Source organism: Knufia obscura (genome assembly GCF_036327395.1).
Source record: "Knufia obscura strain CCFEE 5817 isolate CBS 148926 chromosome Unknown scaffold_2, whole genome shotgun sequence".
Taxonomy (NCBI): Eukaryota; Fungi; Ascomycota; class Eurotiomycetes; order Chaetothyriales; family Trichomeriaceae; genus Knufia; species Knufia obscura.
In genome coordinates, this window is record NW_027042688.1 from 3,154,115 (window position 1) to 3,178,327 (window position 24,213).

At 51.7% G+C, this 24,213-nt stretch overlaps 8 protein-coding genes across 8 annotated transcripts; 4 read left to right on the forward strand and 4 right to left on the reverse strand.

Moving 5' to 3' along the window:
* Nucleotides 1-2,107: 2,107 nt before the first annotated feature.
* On the forward strand, nucleotides 2,108-7,651 carry PMZ80_003015 (uncharacterized protein; the record flags this gene model as incomplete). Its single annotated transcript, XM_064871444.1, has 1 exon — nucleotides 2,108-7,651. The coding sequence occupies one exon, from the start codon at nucleotides 2,108-2,110 to the stop codon at nucleotides 7,649-7,651; it is 5,544 nt and encodes a 1,847-aa protein (XP_064733897.1).
* A 1,193-nt stretch (nucleotides 7,652-8,844) lies between these two features.
* On the forward strand, nucleotides 8,845-10,130 carry PMZ80_003016 (uncharacterized protein; the record flags this gene model as incomplete). Its single annotated transcript, XM_064871445.1, has 2 exons — nucleotides 8,845-8,853; nucleotides 8,952-10,130. The coding sequence occupies 2 exons, from the start codon at nucleotides 8,845-8,847 to the stop codon at nucleotides 10,128-10,130; spliced, it is 1,188 nt and encodes a 395-aa protein (XP_064733898.1).
* Nucleotides 10,131-10,905: 775 nt separating this feature from the next.
* On the forward strand, nucleotides 10,906-12,016 carry PMZ80_003017 (uncharacterized protein; the record flags this gene model as incomplete). Its single annotated transcript, XM_064871446.1, has 2 exons — nucleotides 10,906-10,965; nucleotides 11,024-12,016. The coding sequence occupies 2 exons, from the start codon at nucleotides 10,906-10,908 to the stop codon at nucleotides 12,014-12,016; spliced, it is 1,053 nt and encodes a 350-aa protein (XP_064733899.1).
* A 767-nt stretch (nucleotides 12,017-12,783) lies between these two features.
* NOP1 (Small subunit processome complex component) lies at nucleotides 12,784-13,893 on the reverse strand (the record flags this gene model as incomplete). The annotated part of the gene is made up of 3 exons (XM_064871447.1): nucleotides 12,784-13,470; nucleotides 13,573-13,685; nucleotides 13,734-13,893. The coding sequence occupies 3 exons, from the start codon at nucleotides 13,891-13,893 to the stop codon at nucleotides 12,784-12,786; spliced, it is 960 nt and encodes a 319-aa protein (XP_064733900.1).
* Nucleotides 13,894-14,415: 522 nt separating this feature from the next.
* Nucleotides 14,416-16,431, reverse strand: PMZ80_003019 (uncharacterized protein; the record flags this gene model as incomplete). The annotated part of the gene is made up of 1 exon (XM_064871448.1): nucleotides 14,416-16,431. The coding sequence occupies one exon, from the start codon at nucleotides 16,429-16,431 to the stop codon at nucleotides 14,416-14,418; it is 2,016 nt and encodes a 671-aa protein (XP_064733901.1).
* A 721-nt stretch (nucleotides 16,432-17,152) lies between these two features.
* Nucleotides 17,153-17,704, forward strand: PMZ80_003020 (uncharacterized protein; the record flags this gene model as incomplete). Its single annotated transcript, XM_064871449.1, has 2 exons — nucleotides 17,153-17,273; nucleotides 17,328-17,704. The coding sequence occupies 2 exons, from the start codon at nucleotides 17,153-17,155 to the stop codon at nucleotides 17,702-17,704; spliced, it is 498 nt and encodes a 165-aa protein (XP_064733902.1).
* A 2,194-nt stretch (nucleotides 17,705-19,898) lies between these two features.
* On the reverse strand, nucleotides 19,899-20,582 carry PMZ80_003021 (uncharacterized protein; the record flags this gene model as incomplete). Its single annotated transcript, XM_064871450.1, has 1 exon — nucleotides 19,899-20,582. The coding sequence occupies one exon, from the start codon at nucleotides 20,580-20,582 to the stop codon at nucleotides 19,899-19,901; it is 684 nt and encodes a 227-aa protein (XP_064733903.1).
* A 977-nt stretch (nucleotides 20,583-21,559) lies between these two features.
* On the reverse strand, nucleotides 21,560-23,404 carry PMZ80_003022 (uncharacterized protein; the record flags this gene model as incomplete). Its single annotated transcript, XM_064871451.1, has 1 exon — nucleotides 21,560-23,404. One exon carries the CDS (start codon nucleotides 23,402-23,404, stop codon nucleotides 21,560-21,562), a length of 1,845 nt encoding a protein of 614 aa, XP_064733904.1.
* Between the last annotated feature and the right edge of the window lie 809 nt (nucleotides 23,405-24,213).

A 24,213-nucleotide genomic window follows, 5' to 3' on the forward strand; every position in this document is an offset into this window, starting at 1 on the left:
TATGCCGACTCTACTGCTTCATAAACGGTGGAAGAAACACGAGCAGCCCGGAGGTCTAAAACTACCACGGCCAGAAGAGGCACGATATCGGAGATTATTGCGTCTATGGCTGCTATGGTCACCTGATGGTTACGTTTTATGCTTCATCTCCGAGCCCGAGTTTGCCTACTGCAAGCTCTCCCACGACTCGGAGAATGCCTCGAGTCCTCAAGAAGCAAATAGTACTCTAAGTTGACGACCTCGCTCAAGTGCTGAGGGTTATTCATCTTGCTAACAATGTGGCTGCAGAACACCTTCACCATGCCCGCCTGCACTGGGTGAAGGCATAAATTTTGCACAAGGGTAGGCAAGTTACTGTCTTCCTGCCACCCGTGATATTAGTCGTCTTCGAGTCGATCACTCAATGCTCACTCTGTACAATGGTGTTAGCTAACACACAGCCGTCGTAACACATCTTCACACCACATTCGTCTCTCAATAGTTGCAGCCCGACGCCAGTGGCGCCTCTGTTAAACCGAAGGCGAACTCACAGCCATGCAGGCCAATCCTCAACATCGATACTATCCGACGACACTCGTCCTTCCTCATCATGTCCCGAACGAACGAGAGCTATTGTCGATTGCAGTCGAATTTAGCGCGATGTGGGTGGTACTGCTATCATCTGTATGGCTTCTCATGGCGCGATATACGAAGGAGTTACAAACAAGAGATAAATTTACTGCGTTGTGGTTTGTGTTATGTAGGTCCCAAAGAGCTGGATACGCAGAGGCAAAAGCTCACGTTGTGTAGGTGGGACTCTCCATATATTTTTCGAGGGCTACTTTGTCTGGAACCACACCACAATAAGCGGCAAGCAGACTCTCTTTGCTCAATTGTGGAAAGAGTATGCTCTGTCCGACTCCAGATATCTTTCAGGCGATGTGCTCGTCTTGTGTGCAGAGACGCTCACAGTGATTGTCTGGGGTCCACTGTCATACTTGACGGCCGTTGCCATTGTGACATCGAACTCGTGGCGACATCCTCTTCAGGTAGTCGTATCGCTGGGGCACTTTTATGGGGATTTGCTCTATATGTCGACGAGCTTGGTGGACTTGTATGCAAGGGATAGCTTGTACAGCCGACCCGAGCCTTATTATCTCTGGTTCTACTTCTTCTCCTTGAACGCTATCTGGCTGGTTGTCCCAGGCAGTAAGTGGTCTCCAACCCCTCTGGAGCATATTACTAATTTGTACCAGTCCTGCTGTATCAGAGCACTACAACGATAGCAGAAGTGTTTGGCGCATGGGAGGAAATCAGGGAACTGTACCGTCGACCAGGAAGAGAGATACCAGCAGAGAATGGCCATGTCAAGTCCAATTGAGGATTCTGGTGGAGCCTGCAATAACAACCAAGTTTTCAGTGTGCTGATTTAGGCTAGCTAGGATGCCCAGTCGTGATGCTGCTGAAGGAGTTCCGACTGATTCGAAACCGACGTCCATAGGCATAACGTGGTTCAGTGCATGACATTGAATATGAATACGACAAGTAGAGCTCATTATTGGACAAGCTGCATCTTCCAGGTCTCTGCTTGGCCCAAAAGTAGTCGTGATGGCCATGTGGTTTGGAGTAGTGGTAGGAGTATTATTGTGATCTGCAAGCCCAAGCCGACCCGGGTGCTATTTTGAAGGTGTGGCTACGCTGAAGATTAGCGAGGGCCGGGGTGGCTGCCGGTTGTCTGAGCAGCAGTTGGGCCTAAGACGCCACCCCAAAACACATGTTTTTGATGTAGCCAATGATAGGTACCCCGACAAGATCTCATAACAGGAAAGCTGCACCATGATGGAGTTGATCTGCTTGCATTGCATCGCGCAAGCTCACAGACGGGCGCCGGATATCGTGAGACACGTCTCTTACTCGACTCAGTTTTCATCTTTGTAGCTTGTCACCTATCTTCGTGATACCGAAGATCGAGGCATTGCTTATTTCACATCGACGACAACGCGCACAGATCGAAGATAACCCAGCGCCCGCAGCAAGGACCACTATCAATGCTTTCATTCAGGTTTCATAGATGGTCAAACAAGCATCCACCACAATCGAGCATTGAGCGCGCATAGGAGCTGGCCAAATGCCCGAGACTGGCCCAGCCCGAAAAAGAGCCACACCACAAAGAAAATCACAGCAGACGACTGCAGATCAGAATGTAGCGAAGAAGCAGACCTCCTACCATGACGCTGCGACAGTACAAGATCGAATCCGGAAGTGGCAGACTGAGGATGTGGTTGGGGCTGTTGATCCAGATGTTCTAAGTGTGAAGTCTCAAGCTCGATCAGAAGCATGTCGCACGCCCGTTCGCTTACACCCCTCGGCTGCGGAGCTGGCGAAGGAGAAGGAGGCGCAATCCACACCGCGGAGGAGGAGCACAAAATGGGTACAGGCAGAGAACAGGGCTTGGGTGAAGCAGAGGCGCAGCATGAGACAGAGCACAAGAATAAGTCCTAAGCAACCTTCCTCACAAACCGAGCCCGTGGTTGAGGACCCAGCCAAGGAAAAGACACCCCCGTCAGAGTACCTGCGATCAGAAAGCCAACGAACGCGCAACATAAACAGCAGTCGTGCCGAAAGGGAGGAGCGTAGGAGACGGAGGAGAGAAGCTCGTGCTAGAGCCAATGGTGGAGGTGCTCTGGTCGATGATGGCATCCGTGTGTATAACAAGTCGCGATCTCACTTCGGTTCGGAAACCGGAGGCAGCACGCCTGCAAGAAGTGTCAAAGACGATGGACCAGAGTCGGTGCTCCCCCAAGACGATTCTCCACAATTCAAGTCGCAGCTGAGCTTCAGGCATGATGGCCCGCTACCGGGTGAGCAAGATGATCAGCTTAATGAGGATGGCTCTCCCAAGCAGCCAACCAAGTATGCACAAACCTTAGGCAAACCACCAGCTGAGTCTGATAGACTGGAACCTCCGAAATCCAGAAAGCGTGGAATATTAAGCAAGACGAAAGAAATCTTAACTGGCGGAAATGATGCCCCCGAAGGCCCATCTAACCGCATTCCAAGTATACAAGCTTGGCTGGAGGAGCAACCGGACATGCCGGACCCATTTGTCGATGGGAAGGAAAAGACCCCGTCCCCAGGGCGGAACGTGCCAAAGCCTTCCAAGCATCGCTCACATCGTAAGAAGGATCAAGTTGAGCCAGCGATTGCAGAGGTCGACGATCCAAACAAGATCTGGGACTCTCTGAATCCTGTACAACAGCGTGAAGCACGGCGAGCCTCTCGAAGAGAACACAGAAATGCGTCATCGCGTCAAGAAAGGGATTCTGAGACATCAAATCCGAAGCGCCGCCTTTTCAGTTTTGAGGTATGCGATGAGCCCAGCAAGGGAGAAGACCATATCGCCCCGCCACCTGATTATGCAGACCATCAAAATCAGGCTCCTCCAGATACGAGAACATCGGCCCGCAAGACAAGGAAATCCACACGCGACACACCATCTACTGCAGCTGTAGCAGCCGCGGAACCGCTCGAGCAACCGACAGTCTCCGCACTCAATCGCGAAAGTTCCATACAGCCAGATCGCGACATCACGCCCCGGAAGCAAAAGGCGTCAGCACGACTTCTTAACGAAGTTATAGTAGAATCTGCGGAGTCGCATCAAAACGATGCTGCGCTGGGCGAAGATCGACCAGCATCGAGAGAACTGAAAAGAAAGCTGACCACGCATGAAGACCTACTTTCGGTACTCTCGCAACCTCGAGCACGACGATCGACAAGGTCTGTGCGCAGTCTGCGCAAGCCAGAAGGACCAAGCAACGAAATGTTAATACGCGAAGCACTAGAAACCATGCGACAGGAAGAGCTGAGATATACTCGAGAGTTGAGGACTCTGGTCGATGGCGTGACACCTGTATTGCTTCAGTCATTGCTGTCCAAGGCGGATGCCACGGCGACCGCTGGCCTCTTCTCCGAGAACAAGAACAACGATGCGAGCTTCACGCGACCCATCATTGACATGGGCGTTGCGTTACAACGACTGAAGAACATGCACGGCCGAATACCGCTTCAAGAGAACAACCTTGAAAGTCTCTTGACATGGGCGGTCACTGCACACAAGTCATACTCGGACTATGTGAAGTCATGGCGGTTGGGCTTCCAAGGTGTAATCGTTAACCTGGCCCCTCTCGACCCTACGCAAATGACTGCAGAAGAAATGCTATCACGAGATCCTGACGGAGACGTTGTTGACGATCAAGGACAGAAGGCCGATGTTGCATACTTGCAGAAACGGCCTCTGATCAGGATCAAACGAATGGCAAAGCTCTTCACGACGATACGAGACGCAAGCCCTGGTCATGAGAAAGCCTTGAAGGTTGCAGAATTGTATGCGGCACTCACAGAAGTGGCCAAACAGCGTCATAGTGAAGAACAAGGACGTCTCGAAGATGAAGCTGCAGCTAATATTGACATCACAAGGACTAGGGATATCAAGACTATGGCGCCTCTGGAAATAGTTGAGGTCGACAAGAAAAGGAAGGTTCGAGCTCGAGACATGTTCAACCTGAGTCTCTACCATTCGAATGGCCAGCGCCTTGACTGCAGGATCGAGATTGTTCTACGTGACGACCCTACGCCAGGCACGGGAGGGGATATCCTGATCTGCCAAGTCGAAGAGGAGGCCAAATGGCTGCTATTCCAGCCAATACACCTTAGCAAGGTCTCTTCGAGGAGGGAGAAGTCGGAATCTGACCTAATAGTTATGGTCAAGGGTGTTGCGGGTATTTCGCAAGGGTGGCACGAAATTCTGGCCCTGCGTGCTGAAGATCCTGCCGCGGTTACGGAATGGCTACATATGCTAGGATCTAACCCACTGCCACCGAAGCTGAATCACAACCCGAGCTGGAACATGGCCGCAGAACCGCCAGCACAACCTCCGATCCAGCCTGAAATTCAAGGCACCATGCCTGCAGATGTGCCTGAGGTGCCTAAAGTATCTCTTAGCGCTGGTGCCCTCGCAGCCCTGCCGTCCGATGTCGACGTGCCAATTGGTGAGCCCTCGGTAGTCTTGCGACGACGACGTCCAAAGGCTACGACAGAGTCTACAGCATCTGAGCAGAAGCAACCTGAGCGCCAGACCAAGCTCAGCATGGGAGGAGGGCTACAGCAGAGGAACGTGCCAGAGCACTACCAGCATGCAATGAATTTACCACAACAGCGACATCATAAACCTTCATTGCGCTCGTCTGAGCAATCCACTGTATCTGCAGACTCGGCTAAGGTGCCCACCACATCTCAAGCTTCACCAAGACCTTCCAGCTCATCTGCACCGTCCTCCAGCAGCGTGCCAAACAGACCCATGCCGAGCAGGCAGGTACCGCTGGTACCTCGACCTCGATATTCACCACAAAAGCTTGCTCAGCCGAGCAGTATTGGTACTACGTCTACATCTACATATTTCATCGGCTCCGACCTGGCATCACAACAAGCTAGTGAGGTGCAGGCAGAGACTGATAAGCTCGTGCAAGAAATTGAAAATGCGCAACACAGCTGGGAACAAGAACCACCTCTTATGTCAGGTGGACTTGCAACTGCCAGCCCGGCAGATATTCAACGGGAGCGTTCCAGGACAAGAGACGAGACCCCTGAAGACAATGTTGAGAGTGAAAGCGAGCCGCGTCGGCCGCCAGTGACACGCCCTCGAAAGCATTCTCGAGTCAGATCATTCTCTTCTACGCCACTTACCGATACGATCAAAGAGCAATGGGCGACGCTTTCGGGCTTTAGGAAGAAGCAGCAGAGCACGCCAAACACTCCAGAAAGGAAGCCTGCTAGCCCTGAGCTTGTGACAGACGATTTGCCCACCCCTCGACCTATCTCCGGTCGCGATCAGTCTCCTATTATGAGTCCAGCGAGCTTGGAGCGACCGCCGCCGCCGCCAGCACATCGATCAGTATATTCAATTACGGGCAGCCCACGTCAGTCGATGACTTCGCTTCCAGAGTCACCAAGACCCAGATCTCAACAACAGCCTGATACCATGTCGCCACTGAAGCAAGGATATCATGCTTCGAGCAGCGATGATAGCGATTCTGACTCGGACAGCGACGAAACCGACGCCACGTCAGACATGTCTGAGGATGACCTGCATTCTGAACTGAAAGACCAAGCGACGCCTTTAGTTCAAGTGAGTCAAGGAAATCGACGGTCATCATACGGGCCTGCCAGACCACTTCCTAGTGTCCCATCCGCAGGCACAAAGACGCTTGATCCCTCCGATTCTGCCTCGAATGGCCCATACAGGCGAGCCCCGCCACCATCCTCCTTCCCTGCTAACAAGAAGAAAAGATCTATCGCAATGGTATGTTCCTGGTCAGATCGAGGCGTGTGGGAGCCGATTCAGGAAGATGAGTGTTCAATCGTCATATCTCCGGGTCTCGTACAAGCCTTTCCTATGAGCGCGGCACATTCACAGCCAATGGCAGGCGCCGACTGGGAAGCGGACGGAGATGAGCAGTCGACCAGTTTCGCTGAGCAGCAACCACTTGTCGAATTTGAATTGACACCAGTCGTACCTCTACGCAAGGGCACAGCGCTAGACATAACTATTCGGTCACCTCCAACCCCGAATTCGACTATTCGCGCTACGAACAATGTTATGTTCAGATCTAGAACCGTGCAAGAGTGCGAAAAGCTATACCAGCTGATCAATTGGGCAAGGTGCAACAACCCAACATATGCACAGCTCGCCAGGTCCCGGGCACGCGAGCCAACCGTCTCGTTCGCTACGGACGTTCAGCAGAGCAAGTCTAGATCCTGGTTTAGCTTCGGGTCAAAAGAAAAGTCCAGCTACAGAGCTTCATCGAGACCTCCAACGTCCATTGCCGACTCTGCCGCTAGTGGCGCCAGCACAAATAGTGCATTTTCTGCGCTGAGGAAGTTTGGCCAAAATTCGCCATTCTCCTTGAAGAGGTCGTCCATCATGCGGAAGCCGGGCTTATCATCGGCTGGTGGTGGCTCTCTCTATTCTTCCAGCAACGGTGGCTCTGGCTCTGGCACGAGTACTCCGGTACCCGCAAGCCAAGCGGGGTTCATACCAGGACCCGATGGTCCGAATGTTCCGGCGACGAGCGCTGAAGCTGCAAATGGCGGGGGAATGGTCAATAACATGAAGGTGCGACTCTTTGTTAGACAGGGATCGAAGTGGGAAGCTCTTGGGCAGTCATTCCTCACAGTCCTCCCTGCTGCGATCAACACCAACACACCGGATTCAAGGCCAGGCAGCTCGGGTACATCGACGCCCCCTCAAAGAATCTCGCGGGCACCGTCAGCTATGCCGCCGCCACGAACGAGTCATCTACGCCTTCCATCATCGAGCAACACCCCTCATCGTATCCATGGCGACGGTCGCGAGAAGCGCATCCTGATAACCAACATGAAAAAGAAAGACGTCGTGCTCCTCGATGTGATCCTTGGTGAATCGTGCTTCGAGAAGGTCATGCAGACGGGTATCGCGGTCAATGTCTGGAAGGAGGATGAGGACATCAAGGGAATTGGTGGTGTCATGACGGGACGGAGTAGGATGTACATGATTCAGTTCAGGACGAGTACAGAGGCGAGCTGGGTGTTTAATATGTGTGGCACTTATAGATATGGGAGTGGTGGGCAGCCGTGAGGGAGCAATTGTCTCATGAGCGCATTTGATATGTTTTGATACACTTAGCGTGGCGTCGTGGGATTTATTTGGGAGGTTTTATGAAATTGGACTGCCAATCGACAGTGGACACATTGTTGAGCAGATTCTTGCTGGACTGGGTGGACATCTACTAGACATCAACACAATGTTACAATTTTCTTCCTCGTTGTTGTTCAACTATAGACTCATGTCGATTGGCATACGCTGTGAAGCCTCGCACCTGCCGCTTCTTCACCTTTGTTGTTGTGTCCTATTGGTACACGCGTCATGTGGGGTAGATGCAGCTGTGAAGCCTCGGTAGGCACTACCGGAGTTAGCGTATCTTCATGACTGTGCGAACGGTAGACCCATATCTTTGGTTGTAAGTCTATTACACTTTACCTCATCTATCTGTAATTCAATTATCCCACCGATAGCTTTCCATACTTTACATCTCGAAGTGGCGTGGCATCGGTCTATACAGAAACATCCATTGTGGTTATGCTGAACTTTTAGGAAGCCAGGCTTAACCCCCCGAAGCTTCCGTCATGACTTCTGTACCATTACTACTCTCAACGGAGGGCAGCAACGAAAGTCTTTTTGATACTATCAGGGAAGAGCTTGCTAAGGCAGCACCCGATTCTGCTGAGCATGCCGTAAGCCACCGGAAAGCCATCGATCCCTATCAACCCGGTGTCGACCGCCTCACAGCGCTCAGTCCGGAATTCCTGTACAACATCTTCTCCTTCGTCGATACGCTGGACCTCGCCAGTGTCTCCCGCACATGTCACTACTTCAATAGGCTTGTTGCTGCGAATGAATTACTGTGGAAGACACACTATCTGAGACGATTTGTAAGTCCTCCGCATCATGACCAACGTGCCTGTGGAAGACCTGGTCAACTAGAATGGTATAGCTAACGATCCCAGGACGAGCCACGCATACCGCCACCTAGCTGGGATGGAGCTGTCCGAAATCTAGTCCGCATGGAAAGTATCTTGCAGAGCAACGACCATGAACTTAAGGTAAATTGACAAAACCACTGGTCCATCTCAGGCAAGCATTGTGACTAACCGCCCTGGCCTAGCGAGAAGAAACAGCTTTGATAGGCACCCAGATTCTGCCTATGCTCTTATCAACGAAGACATCTTGTCCGCAAGCAAACATCAACTTCCTGACACCATATTTCCACCATGGCCGCCGTAAAACAAACGCCGGCACTATCCTCCGCCAATCCTCACTTTTCCGACGCTGTGGTACGGCTCACTGCCTTCCAGCCGAGAGTCCGTTCCTCCGTCAGCTATCTGCACGTCTGCACGTTTACTCGGCTCTGCCGCTCGAAGTCCGTGAAACAGAACTATATGATGAGGAAGGAGCGGAGTATGTTCATCCGTATGCCAGATCTCGAGTCTACGATCTGAGACGGTACAACAGAGACAATGAATGGGGTCCCTTCATGAGCGATGGCCGAAAGGGTTACCAGCGGATTGATTGGGAAAAGGTTCAAAGCATCTGGCTCGTTCTCGGATACGGCCTGAGGATGCTGAGTGAGCGCACTAATGGTACCATCACTGGACCTGATGGCTGGGGTATGGGCATCAATGGTGAAGAAGGGATGTGGGAAGGATTAGCTCACAATAGCTATGAGGTTGCGAGGTTTGCGGGGAAGAGCAAGAGGAAGGCTGGTGTCGAAGACGAAGAGAGCATCGCGGCAACAGCAGGAAGTTCGGTCGGCTCAAACGCGGACGATGACGACAGAGATGCAAGAGGGATCTTGAATGGTGAAGTACCTCCACTGTCATGGTATGAGGAACGCTTCACAGCCAGTCGTCTCGAGCCCGAGTTTCAACGACAGCAAGCTGAGTTCTCACTTCAGGATCCGTACGGTGTGACTGGAAATTGGATGCGTGTCGTCAATTTCCTGGACTACCAGGACCTATTTGCCTTCAACTTTACTGGTCAGCATGATTTGCCTGTGTCAGTAGAACGAGGACCAGTGTCGACAGCCGAGGCCTTCAGGCTCATCATGCTGACGTTGTGGATCACGAAGATCGAGTGGCCGGAAGAGGAGGAAGATCAGACCGAAGATTGGGAGACGGTAGCAGAAAGTAGTGCAAGTGAAGCTCCTACTCCTGCCCCAGATTCGACAGAAGAAGAGGCAGCAACTTTGCCAGCGCCTCCATCCGCGAGCAACGGAGATTCAAGAGTTGGTCACACAGACGAGGATGGCTTCTATCACAAGCCACCTAGCGCACCATCGTCGCCGGCCAACACGACAGCGACCGGAACAGCAACAACCACAGACCAAGTACCGCAACCTAATCCTACTCCAAAACCAAAAAAGAAAGCAAAATACCCGATCGTCCACTTCGAAGGCCGCTCCCGCAGCCTCCACATCCGATGGGACCCAAACGCAAACTCCCACATTCGAGGTAAGTCTCCCTTCCCACCCCCTCCTTTCCCGTCAGCCCAACACTGATCCCTCGCACAAGGCTCTAACCCCTTCTACAACATAACAGGCACGGTACGAGCATACATCCCACCCCCCACAGCCCCCTCCGAATTCCGCCCAGACAACAATCTAGACCACGTTTACCCATCCGACTCCTCCACCTCCAGCACAAACCCCAACACCCATACCACAGCCTTCGGCCTCCCACCCGAAGACGACCTCGTAATCCGCTGGACGACCTTCTCCGTCTTCCACGGTGAACCGCGCTGGAAGAGCGAGGGTGTTCAAATCGGCGGGTTGAAGAGTGCGAGGGGGATCCTGGGGAATTGGTTCGATAAGGACTTTGATGTGCATGGGCCGGCGGGGCCGACGGGGTTCTGGAAGATAAGTGAGGCTTGTGAGAGGTATCCGGGGGTTAGGGATCCGTTTCGGGATGGGCCTTTTGGGGGTGGGGGTTGATTTGGTGGAGGGTATGTCAAGTCATCAAAGGCGAGAGTGTCATCATCGATCGCAGGAAGTCTGATCGAAGGTATCATCGCAGCGATATAGTTTGAGTCAAGTACAGATAGCTAAGCAGACCTTCACAAAGGCTTGAGGGGATGACTCCTATCACGTGCTCCCGCGATCCTGATCTCTGAATGTGGCGTAGTGCTACCCCAGGTTTCGACGTGTCTGATGACCTCAGTGTCAACATGTGCTCACCAGCTTGAAGGTACATGAGCTTGTCGCTGAGGAATACCAGAGTTTCACAGCATCTCTCAGGCTTGCTGACTTCGCAACACAACGGATTCTTTCCGCTGTCATGGCACCGCTGAGTGAAACCCACGCCAACAGAGCCACTCGCTTGGCTCGAAACGCCAAGGCATGCATGCTCACCTGGTAGATTCATCCTAGGCACCTTTCACTGACACGAACCTCAGCGCGTACTACTCAACCCGGACAGCACAATCATACTCGACAACAAAGAGAACGCAGCACCGAAACCCACCTCGAAGCCCCCAACAACCACATCCACAATCACATCCACAACACCAAAGAAGCGCCCAGCTGCCTCCACCACCACAACCACAACCACCACCAACGACGCCGACACCACAGCCAATTCCAACACCAGCACGCACATTAACGATGACACCTCCTCCATCTCCTCAATCTCCACAGACGCCTCCTTCCCAATCCGCTGGAACGCCAACCAAATCCGCACCAAAATCGACACCTTCCTCCGTAATACCGGCATGAAACTCACAGACTTCGACAACAAACTCAAGATCTCAGGCCACTCACGCCGAACGTTTATGGGCCAGAGCGGGCCGACTAAAGGTATCGAGAGCGATACCTACGCCGCAGCGCACTGTTTCTTCTCGAAGCGTGAGGAGAAGGGATTGGGGATGCCGAGGGCGAAGAGGGCGAGGACGGGCGTGAATGTCAATAAAGGCAGTGACCAGAAGCATGAGGGTAGCCCTAGAGCTGATGACCTCCCCCACCTAGACGGCGAGGATACAGCCTCAATCCCCATCTACGATACCTGCAACGACGTGCGCACGAAAATCAACGCCCACCTCCGCAAAAAGGGAACAACGAAAGCCTCCTTCGCCCGTGAAATCTCGAAGTGTCAAGCCCAAAATTCAACCCCCGTCACACCCGAGCAAGTCACGAGCTTCCTGCGCAAGAACGGGCCGTTAGCGGGGAACTCGTCTAAGGCGTTCTATGCGTCGTATGTGTATTTTGAGAAGGTAAGGGTGAAGGAGGGTAGGGCGAAGATGAGGAAGAGGGTGGAGATGGAGGGGGTTCATGGGGGGAGGGGGCTTATGACGGAGAGGGCGATTGAGAGTATAGGGTTTAAGCAGCCGGTGGGGAGGAAGGTGTGGGTTGATAAATATGGGCATCCGAGGAATTCGGCGGGGACGTGGTGAGATGGGGTTGGATGAGGAGATGTTTGCTGTGTGTAAGAGTATATATTTCTGGATTGTTGTGACGTTGCCGGGTGCTGTTGTAGGGTATTGCGTCTATGTTCTGGTTTTACGTTGTGTAGTGGCGAGGGTTGATACTGCGTGCAAGCCAATTATCATATTGGGATACCTTCGAGGTATAGAGCATGACGCGCATGTAGGTCGTATCATGCCTTCGTTGAATCAGACTGCTCGTGAAACTGCTGATTGTAGTGCGGCGAAGGGGAGATGATGAAGATGAAGTAGGAAGAAATGATAGGGCGAATATTGCCGTACAACGAGCAGCTTGGCAGGCGCGAGTTGTCAGTGCCGCCGTTCAACTGGTAGGCCGTGCCACAGGCACTTCCGACCGTATAGAGTTAAGGAAGTGCAGCACAAGAAAATCTTGTATTTGTACTGACTGACAGATTCCCTTTGCAGCTTGTGGTGTAGCATCGTCTCATTGGTAAGATTGTGCATCCCGACCTCGACCATGGACTTGACGCATGATAGCGTAACTCAACTTCTGGTATCGGGACTCTGCACATAATCTCTTGTATTGCAACGCATCCTCCGCCTCCCACATCCATAAAACGCAGCCATATCTGAAACGCCATTCTCCAATATTGATCCTCGTTACCATGTTTTTGTCTTAACTTCTTAGGCAGCACGTTTGTACACGCCAGACACAATACAGTGGTCTCGTTCGAAAGGTTCTGCAAAACACGTTAGCACACATCCCCACAAATCTCCTAATACCACTCACCAAGCGTCAACTGCTCCTTCGGCTTAATCCTCTCCTCCCTCATCTTCTTCACCTCAGCCTCAAACACCACCTCCGGCTTCGCCGTCGAATCAATACAATTCGCCTTAATACTCACCAACACCCCCCCATCAACCTTAAGAAACAAATGCGCATTCAACCCCACAATCCTCGCCTGATCCGGCTGCGCCACATCCGCAAAGATAACATCCACCATGCCGACCAACATCCGATATCTGAGTGGGTGTCTCGCATCCTCAATAATAGGAATCACGTTCGTCCGATGCGTCGCCATAGTGATGAGATCCCGACCAGACCGATGACTGAACTCAACAGCGTAGACGCGTCCAGTCGGCCCCACGATATCCGCGACGTGTGACACACTCGTTCCACTCGCAGCGCCGAGGTACAGAACCGACGCGCCAGGCTTCATGTAGATATTGTCCAGACCACCGAGGATACCAGCCGCGAGCTTGGAGCGGAAGGGGTTCCACACTCTGTACTCGACTTTTGTGCCTGGGGCGGTCTCTTCGCCGTCTGTGCCGGGGGTGGAGGGGGCGTCGATGCTGACTCGTTTTTCGCCGTAGACGGATTCGCCGGGGGTTAGGTTCTTGGTGACGAGGAGGTCTTCTTTGCCGCCGCGGGCGACGAAGACGCCGGGGTGGCGGTGGGGTTCCTGTAATACCTGTTAGTGTCGTGCTCCTTCTCTGTGCATATCTTTGTGCTCGTCGGCGTTGCGCGCATGATCTGGATGTTGGATGTAGGCGAAAGTACTCACAATAATGACCTTCGCACCCCCTCTCATACCAGGCTTCCCACCTCTTCCAGCTGGACCGCCTCGTCCCCTCGGTGCACCTCTGCCGCCTCGGCCGCCTCGACCTCTATCACCACCTGAACGTCAATTAGTACAACGAATCAATGGTATGTTCGCATGCATACCTCTCCCACCAAAACCGCCACGCCCTCTATCTCCACCTCCTCTGCCTCCAAAACCACCTCGTCCACCACGGTCACCGCCTCCCCGTCCACCGAAGCCTCCTCTTCCTCCTCTGTCACCACCTCGTCCGCCGAAACCGCCGCGGCCGCGCCCACGGTCCATGTTGAGTGATTATTGCTTGTTGTTCAATTGATTTTCGTACGTTTTGGGAGAATCACAGGCAATGCTATGCACTCGTAGCAATAGTGTGAGTCGCGGATGTCGTGATATGAATAATACAAATCTGACCTCTACTGTAAACTTTTTGCGCCTGCGATTATTCTGCCTCCAGAGAAATTTTGGAGCTACGAGCTCGCCGCACTGCACGCTAGTGATGCCAAGGGAGCCCAAGCTAGAGCGGAATGGGACGGAAAGGTCACGTGGCTGGAGGAGGAGTTAGCAGTCATCGAACTATGTTCTTTTTCGCGTATCTATATATCAGAATGCGATGGAGGCAGATGTTGCGGATGAAGGCATGAATCATTCGCCAATGCTGCGCCCCGTCGGATTGAGGACAAGACCAACTCAGCTCTATTCAGAGCCAAGGAGTAAAAGTACTCCTTTACTTGACGGACATATACTGCTATGTATTGCATTTACATGGAATTGTTCAATATGCGACAGGACGGCATTTCGACCAATCTATTACTCTAAAAATCTTCTAGATACCCCTTTCCTTTTCCTCGCAACCTTATCTGCCTCCTTCTCTGCTTGTTTTTGTCTTTTTTCTTTAGCGTCCTTTATATCTTGCGCCGTCTTCCGCTGAATTGCCAAATGCATCTGGTGACCCTCCGAATTGTTGCCCCAGATATACCCGTTCTCGTTGTATTCGCCTGCAAAGTGATACTTGTCCCAAAATGCTCGTGCTTCTCCCCACAAGGTCCTCCAAAACTCCTCTACTTCTGCTATCGCCTCCCGATCCAGGCCGCCTGATCGACTATATGGTGTAATGTCCTCCGCATATCTAGCCCTACCTCTGTGATCATCTGCCTGCTTGGGGGAATTGATATATCCACCTAAACGGGACATCCAGTGCAGGATCTGGTTATCTGCGTCATTCTGAATGGCCATGCGCTCTTGCTCGCTAGACCGCGTGCTAAAGCGCGCTTCCGCCTCCCCCTGTATAATGCCGACCTTTTCAGCAATCAAGGCGAGGCCCCGGTTGGTGGTTACATACTCGCGAGGAAGGGACTGCATACCCTGCTGAGGTCTATAGAAGACGTATTCAGCGATGTCGTTCAATGTGCGCCACGACCAAAGTCGGTTGGGCTGAATTTGTACTCGTTCTGCAAAAGGTAGATTAGCATCACATATTACATAGTCATTGTGTGACAGCATGTAGTCGCGCTTGTCTTGGTTTTTCCTGATGAGTTTGGTATCTGCTGGGTTCACACCACCGGAGCATTCCACAACTTCCACTCTGTGGAAATTCTTGTCCCGAAGTTCGAACGGCACTTGAGGAATTTTCACGCCGGGCAGCAAGACCTCTAATTCTTCTTGAGTCAGAGGCTCATTTGCTTTTCTGGCTAGCTCCTCGGAGACATAGACGTAGAATGCTGAGCTGGGTTCATGGTTCAGTAGTGAAATGGCCGTTAACATTTCTTCTTGACCAGGCCTTACCACACCGCCTTGGATAATGCAATTGTACATTGCATCAAACAATTGCGGAACGGTCATGTCTGATGGTATCCTTTGTAATTGCCTAACAACATGGTAAGGAAAAATGGACTCAGAGGCGCGTCGACTAGGTGGATGGTTGACCTGTTCGTCATCAGAATCAAAAGCATCCGCGCACGCCGCTATGCGTTGAATTATTGGTGACTTCATGCCTGTATCTTTGCCAGGAGTAGTGGGAGACCACGTAGTGGCTGACGGAGTAGCTGGTTTTGGAGGTGGTACATTTGTATGTGGAGATACGATTTCAGGTGACGAGACAGTCTCTGGCAAAGTTGTATGCGTGGATGATTCAGTGGACCTGTGAGATGGAATCTTTGTAGGCCCAGGAGGGGAATTTGGTAGAGGTACATTTCTAGGAGAAAGTATGTACGAAGAAGTCTGAACCGATTTCGTTGGTATCGGAGCATTATGGCTGGGGGATTGGTAGCTTGCAGATGGTTTCGTTGCTTTAGTTGTCTTGGGTACCCCATGCGTTTCTGAAGCTATCGGCTTGGGTGAGACTGGTAACAATATCGAGTTGGGCGTACGTGTCTGCCTACGGAGGCCCTTGTGTGTTTTTATCGGCTTCGAGATGCGTCCACTGGTTGCAGAGTTAGATGAGGAATTCTGCGCCGAAACCGGTCTCACAGGTCTAGTGATTTCAGCTGGAAAAGTTTCGGTTTCCGGTGTTAGGAAAAACTTGCGTCTGTACGCACTACGTGGTGTCCTGACGCGCTCTTCAATAACAGGACTTTTGGGCTTTCTTGCAAGCTTGAGGGGCCTTCGCGATCGCGGCTTCGACACCCTCGAATGCTTTTGCATTGTCTCGAGATGATTTAAATACCACGCAGCGACGAGCCCGAACCCGACAGCGGTCCCGATCTGGTGAAAAGAGAACATTGGTGACTGGCCAAATCGCTGGCCGAATACGAACGATGCGACACACAAAACCCAGATTAACGTCTTGAAGGGAAAGTCTGAGTCAGGTGTCGTGTTGTGGTCCATCTTGAATTGAGGTGTATTGTGATTCTGTCTGGACGCAAACAGCCAGGGCAGCCGTGCTGATATATGACAATAAAAAAAGACCATAATCTGCCATATTCCTTTGTTGCTAGAGGAAAGAACAACCTACCTTTGTTCAGAAACACCGCCTGGGATGTGTTACTATTCCTGCGTTTGCTTAGCATCTGGAAGGAGGAGGAAGAGGTGGTCCGTCTGATCAGGGGCATCATCGTTGGCTGTGGGCCACGGCATTGTTGTCCAACCGTAATGCCCTCGATTGCATGGCGCGTTGTGACTCTTTTTTACTATCAACCAGCCTGCTCCATAGGTACCTAGAGGAATCACACTGTCCATTGGTGGGACACATGTCAGTGAAGTAGAAGACCCTTCACAAACCATAGGTGTGAGAAGAGTTAAGCTTGTATGTCCACGAGCGCACGGACAGTAGGTTCGTTCGAACTCTGCGTGGTGAGAGAGCCGCATACTCAAACAGTGGCGATATAACATCCTGCAAGCCAGAGTAATGGAAAGCTAGATATACCAGAAGCTCTGTCTGAGCCTTGATCATGGCCTTACTGCTGTAGATGAGTAGGCCCGAGCACGGACGATCACTTCTCTCATGAAAACAAAGAAGGAAAGATGGTGACATCACCGTTGGAGAACAAAATGTCAGGAAGGCGCATCCTGCAGCGATCGCTCTTTCCAACACGAACTGCTCCTCACCATGATGTTCATCAGAAATATCGTACCGCTGCTCGTTCTCTCGCTTATCTTGTTGACTGGACAGGTGTTTGCAAGCCCACAGAACGACGAACAAGAAAATATGTCGTCCAACTCACTCAATGGTGTGTACCTGTTGCATCCATGTAATCGAACGAAAGCGTTCTAATGTCTCTTAGTCTTCAAACAACCTCTCAAGTTCTTTTCAAACAAGCCGGTAACAGGCTTCTACCGAGATGGATACTGTCGAACCGGAGCGCAAGACATGGGAAACCACGCAGTCGCTGGCATTGTGACGGAAGACTTCCTCAACTATTCCGCTTCGCAAGGCAATGATCTCCGAGTGGTCGGCTTGAAGGAAGGCTGCAAATGGTGTCTTTGCACCTCGAGATGGCTGGAGGCTTTTGTCGCATACAAAGACGGAAGAGTTGGACAGAACGCCGTGCCAAAGGTTAATCTTGATGCTACCGAGGACAGTGCTTTGAGGAAGGTTGATCTGGACACATTCAAGCAGTTTGCTGCGAAGTCCGAGTCGCAGGCAAACAGCGAGCTGTAATCTGATATTGGGTAGGATTGTAGGACGCATGAAATAAGATTTGGTGCCGTTTGGCCAGTTACTTCATCTTGTCCCACAACTGATCTTTTGCATATCCCTCCTTGCTGCGGCCTCTGTCACAATCACCTTGAGTATTCTCCTGCGTGGCCCTCCATCCCTTCCTCGTGCTCGTCTTAGCCGTATCTGACTGCATCGTCAATGTACCACGTTCGCGTCGCTTCGACCTAAATATCAACTTGCGTGCGTGCGCACGCAAGTGTGGCACATTAGCCACACACTACCCTTCCCAGCCAGATCAAAACTCACCTCAAAAAGAAAAAACAAGCCTCACCATCGCTCCCCCAGAGTAATCAGAATCGAATTAAGCCGCTCAGCTTCCACTAATAAGCAGAAAACCTCACAACTCCGCCACGATTGCACTAAAGCATCATCAACCCCATACAGGGCGACATGCAATCTTCGTGCTGGCTCTTCCAAGGCAAAACTACACTCACACTCCCTCTCGAAAGCGAAAGTGCGTGCCGATTTTCTGATGCCAACGCACGGCCGCTTGCGCGGTGGACGCTTACGCGCTGTTCCGGCCGATCTTCAGAAGAGAAGACTGGGTGGATGTGTAATGAAACACAAGGTGAAGATTACTCCGAATTTCTCATTTGCAAGGGGGGCTGTGCGCTCACCGGCCGAGGCACGGGAGGGACAGTGTTTGTAGCAAAGAACGCGGCGTTTGGGGGGGCGATGGTATGGAGAGGGAGAAGGGAGGGAGGGTGCGTGGGTTGTGAGTCGCGTGAAAGTGTGGGCGCAAGCACTTGCGAGCGAGGCTGCGGGGCACGTGTGTAGCCTTGTGAGTATGCTAGGGTGAGGTATCTAACTCAAGGGTGCAGCGGCTGGGTAGAAGCCACGGTCTAATGTCGGTCGGTCTATCTTGGTCCGATCAATCAAAACATAGGCGCATGGAGCTCGGGTATAGACGACAACGACGGCGGCGAGGCGTGCGACGACGATGGGCTATTCGAACCTTTTTCATGCTCCTTATAATGGGTGCGACGACAATGTCGGATTGGCGCGCATCTACCCAGCAAGGGCCCTCCATGGCGCACGATAGTCTGTGTTAGTTTGTGGCTTGAGCCATCGATCTAGAGCGATCCTACAGTACCGATGGGGTACGGAGTCGACACCGTGTGGAAGCCGATCCATATGCAGTATCCGAGTCACTTCCGACACAAACCGTCTCAATGGAACGTCGGCTCACAAGAGACGAGAAACATTGTTTGCTTTTGCAAGCCTCATCACTTGGACTGATAAGTCGAGGATATTAGTGTTCAACATGACGGAACGAGATGCATGGGCATGATTCCGTAGTCGTCGTCGTCGTCGTCGTCGTCGTTTCTCGTACTGTCCAGGTGTCTCCCACGATATGCGACGAATGCCGTAGATGTGCCGCGGAGTCACCATCCCTGAGCCTCGAAACGAGCAAAAGCAACGATTCTCAAACCTTCACAGGCCTCGTCAGCGAAGTGGTGCAACTGTGGCTGACCCACGAACTGAAGTTCTCCGGAGCCATGGTCCTGGTACTCGGGAGCAACCGGAAACTGCCAAACGTTCTTTAGATACGAAATGGTGGTCTAGACCTTTCAGTTTGTGATTGGAACTGTGGCTTGCATAGCTTTCTCGAAACCGCAAATTGGAAGACAAGTCGTATGACTGTTGACTTGCATGAAAGCATGGCATTTGCAAATTAAGGTTGAGAGTGTTCGAGAGCTGTCGAAACGTGGAGAGCACGAGGATGTCCACTAACTGTCTAGCACCTTCCTTCTAACAGCATAGTCGGGAAGGTGGGCGTTTACGGCCGACAGGCAGGAACATATGGCGTCAGTGACTCGTGGTTTCCTGACTCGGCCTTCCGACGGGATGCCTTAATCTGACGGAGGTAGCCTCTGTATAGCATGGCATAGTGGGTGTGCAGGAGGACGAAGGAATGTGGTCTTGCTATTATTGTACGATTACACGTGGTGGAAGAAGCATGGAGGGAATTGGTTGTCTTGATCGGGTGAGATTGACTCGTAATTATAGTTCAGGGTTATCATGCCTTCTTTATTCTCATAATCAACGCTTTATGGGTATCACTGTATAATCACATGTTCTCGCTACAACAACAGTAAAATCCGATCGAACCACGACCTTGAGTTCATGCACCTCATCGTCGCTCCTTCCTCATCTTTGGTGACCTGTGCACTGCACTGCTGCGTCTTCGGTCCTTCTCTATCCTTCCACTTGTGATACTGCAAGTACTTCCTGACCGTGGTGTGAAGTCACTAGGCATCGGCAGTGAACTTGGGTGACATTCCTCAATGAGCATCGCCAGATCAGGCGTTCGCTTCGCAAGACATTGTAGTCTGATAAGAGCTGTTCGTTGGCGTCTGCGTAGACTATGCGACGAGCACGCTTGTGCCTCAAGCGATAACGACGGCCTAGGCGACGATGTAGCGCTCAAATCTGACATGCCCAGATCATATAACGCGGGATCAAATTCAGCCGAGTAGTCGGAGGAAGTTGTGCTTGGCGTGTCGGGTCCTTCGTAGTAGCCCTCGTCTTGCTCGGCAGAAGGGATTTCGGACGGAGACGGCTCATCTTGGTAGTCGGATGTGTATGACGGTCTTCTCCGGTCGGCAAGAATGTGAGACTCGAGTTGTGCTGTCAAGGCGGTGATGGATTGATGTCGAGGACGGTATGTATCATAGCGCGTATCTCTGTAACTTCGTCGAGCCTCGGGTGGGAATTCGGTGTGATGTGGTGATGCACATCTTGAGGTGAAAGGTGATATATCGGCTGACAATGGATCGGATGTGCCAGAAACGAATGAGAAGTTCTCGTTGAACATTTTGGTTGTTAAGGTCTTGCGATGACTTCGTGGACGATAATGTTATGAGGTTGGAACGTTTATGTCAGTGATCGTGCAGTGAGACTTCTGATTTGGATGGTGGGTGAGGGTCATATATGCTCCGGGCTTACTCCGTAAGAAGACTGTTGTACTCCGTACGAGGTGGATATGATCCATGACCAGGAAGTGGCTTCGCGAGGCATCGTCCATGGAGCAGAAACGCAAGCGCTTGAAAACCACGGGAAGCGATTTACTGTAACCATGGGACGGATGTGGCATCGAAGGCGTCTCTCACGATCGAGCAAAGCGACTCTAGAGCGTTGAGCAGGTTCCCACTGGTTGAAGTGCTCGCTAATGACAGGGCAGAGTTACAGCATGCATGCTAGGATCGATGATTGTCCAGCATCCGGATTTGCTGACGGTAGAATAGCGACCTGCTCGATCTGGTTAAGTCGGCATGATTGGCAGGATCAACTTGAGGATACGGTTAGCCATGGCGTCTAGTCCGCCTTAGGCCTCGGCGGCCCTCTAAGGACCCGTGGCATTTTTCTAGCGTCACTTTAAGGCCTTCGACGGTTGTCTTCGCGCCGAGCGCCCAGTCTCGAATCCGCCACTCAACCTTGGGGTTTGGTTCTTCGAACCTTCGGCCCTTTTCCATCGCTCTTCGTACCTTCCCACGGCACATCTTGCAGCGCTACAGATGCAGTAATTGAGCGACGTTTTCCTTCTGAGACACAGTCTGGCCGCTGCAAGGTCAAGGAACCGCTGTTCTTCGTATGAACACACACTAATCGTTGGAGGTTGTGTTTCCGCAGATCTCGACGGTAGCAGTTTGGCGCTTTCGTCGAGACGCGCATGATGTAAGACAACGATAAGTGGCAGCACTGGTGAGTCCGGTGTTGCACCGACGAAGGAACTGGTGGCAATATGTTATTTTCCAAGCACTTTGGGGTTTTGCTTTTCTTCTTATGTTCACACTACTCCCACAACGGCAGTCCCGTCCACCTACCGTCCTCTACGAGAAAGCAGATCCACGTGATGTTGCTTCGTCCGAAGAGCGGGACACAATAAAGTTGTTTCAAGTTCCCCATAACACCCCATCTCACGTTCATTTGAAAGGATTTGTCTTGGGTCAACTGCTGTTCCAGGTGCGCTTTATCTTCAAGCGAGGTCTTGGTAAGGTGACCTTCCATATATTCGCGCAACGCATGCACCTTTGGCGAGACATTACATATCTCGTAGGAGTTCTCATCCAAAGGAGATTTCCCAAGCAGAAAGAATTCTGAATAGAGCTCTTGCAGGCTCGCTAGAAATTGATCAAGGACATCATCCATCGAGCGCGCTGAAGACCTCGCACTGCTGGTTGACCTTGGTGTCCCGGGTGCCGACTTGAGTGACCGCGATTTGCGAGTTTCCTCTGTTGCAATGTCAAGCCATATGTCGTCCTTTTGAGCCTGGATCGGTGTTTGCAGTCTATGTTCAGGTAGGAAGCAGCTCTCAAACAGCTTATCAGCAGCCAGCTCGTATTTTGGTGATTGTTGGAGGTGGATTCGTGTTGGTGTTTTCGGTTCTTCTTCGACAATTGACTCTTCGGAAATAGTTTCCAGATCCGGCACAGACGCAGCATCTGTGATGAAAGAAGTGATATCCAGCAAAGAAGCAAGCACAAATCTGCTACGGCCACTGTTCGGATTGACAAGAGGACTGTAGATCACAAGATGAATTCTCACATTGCCGTCCTCGTCCTGACCTGTCACTGTTTCCATCGACGCGCCATCGACTCCGACCGTGTTCAAACAGAATTCTTCTCCGATATCAAAGACGAAGCGCAAGTCTCCTGAGGTAGCTGTAACCGGACACCCCGGTGTTGCGGCATCCAGGACACAGAACGACGAAAAATGGTTGATGCTCGACAGGCCATCTTCCAGCTCTGACGCTCGCCCGCTGCGCACCGATCTCGACGACGCAACGCGCGCAGGCTCAGCAACCAATATGACCTTGCTACTGAATGCTTGTTGCGAAGGAACCTCTTTGCCTGGGTCACAGACTGGTGCCGGCTCCCTCGGCGGGCTGAACGAAGCGTGCCGCATCGGGTATGGAGCTGGAGCCGATGCCCGATTTGGTTTCAGGTCCTGCATTGATCGTTGCAACCTCAGAGTGGAGGCACTTCTCACACCAGACTGCAGAGTTGCAAGGCTCGCTTGCAAGCTTGCACCATGTCTGTAAATGCTCGGAACGTTGCAAGCATGCGCAAGTTGGCTTAGCGGTGACTGAAAATGAACGAACTCAGAATTGATCAGCTGATCAAAGCTTCTCTCAGGCACGTCGGATAAGAATGATTCTCGAGAGGCAAACTCGTGGGCCTTGGTCAGGTCCCGCCCACTGACAGAGTCCTTCAAATATGATGATGCATTCTCGTTCGAATACCAATCGCGTTCGATGCTGCAAGATTGCGCAAGTCGACCAAGCTGAGATTGGTAGTGGTATGCATCCTGAATCTCGCGCTGACTCAGGCTGGATGTGGATCTCTCCGATGGCAAGATGGTACGTTGTGAATAATTCGCTGTCCTTGGTACCACACCATTGCTTTGATCGGTTATAGAAATGCTATATTGGTCGATGTCGTATCTGCTTGAGTCAAAATCTGGCAAGGTCGTCAAGCTGCGAAAGGCAGGTAGTAGCGCTAGTGAAGGGTCTTTTCTTTTCAGGATCCCGGATCCCACGGTCAGGTGATCGTCCTGATGGTCGTCCCGCCGACGCTGCAAAATAGTTTTGAGGCATTCCTTCAGACTTCGGCGATGCGCCTTTGCATTCGATGTCATTCTTCAATTGTGATTCCGCTGACAAAGTTGACAACAGAAAGTACAAGACATGATTTTGCTTGATCGGTAGAGACTGGATTAAAACGAAACTGAGGTGGTGCAAGAATGCCAGGCGTAGCTGCTCAGGCAAGTACCCGCGACACGAGCTGGAAGCGACAAAGGACCACCATGAACACCGAAATGCAGAACCAGTCGCTTCAATAACAAACGCGCGATACAAACATACACAAGAGTACCAGAGGGAAGAGCAACGCACGAAATGGGAAGAGCATCTTGGAGCAGAACGTCATGTTTGATGGTGAGATGAGTGGCAGTCTGTGCATGAGCAAAGTTCACCACACTTAGGCAGGGGTGGCCCACCGGGGATCTCGGACTGCACAAGAGCCATAGTTTCACCACCATCCAAATTTAACCGTTCCAAAGCTGCGGCGTCGACTCATGCACCGACATTGACAGAATTGTAGGAGCGACCCGCAATATAAGAACGGTAGAGCATCCTCAGCAGGTAGGTCGATGCTGCGTCGGCGCTGTGTCGATGATTAAAATGCTTCCCTTCGTATCTCCAGAGAAGAGAAGGCTCGTGCTCGCGTTGCGCTAGTTCGCCTCTTCCGTTTCAGCGTAATCGTGAACTTCCTGTCGCGTCATCGGCATGAAGCAGTAGAACTCTTGAGTTCGCGAGCAGGAAGATACAGGCAAGAGTATTCTGTAGTAACACATTAAAAAGTCGAAGTCTTTAATGGCATATTGAAGACCAGGAGAGAATAGACCAATCAGAAGTGCTTGTAGTGGAGCTTCAGAGATTTAGCTTC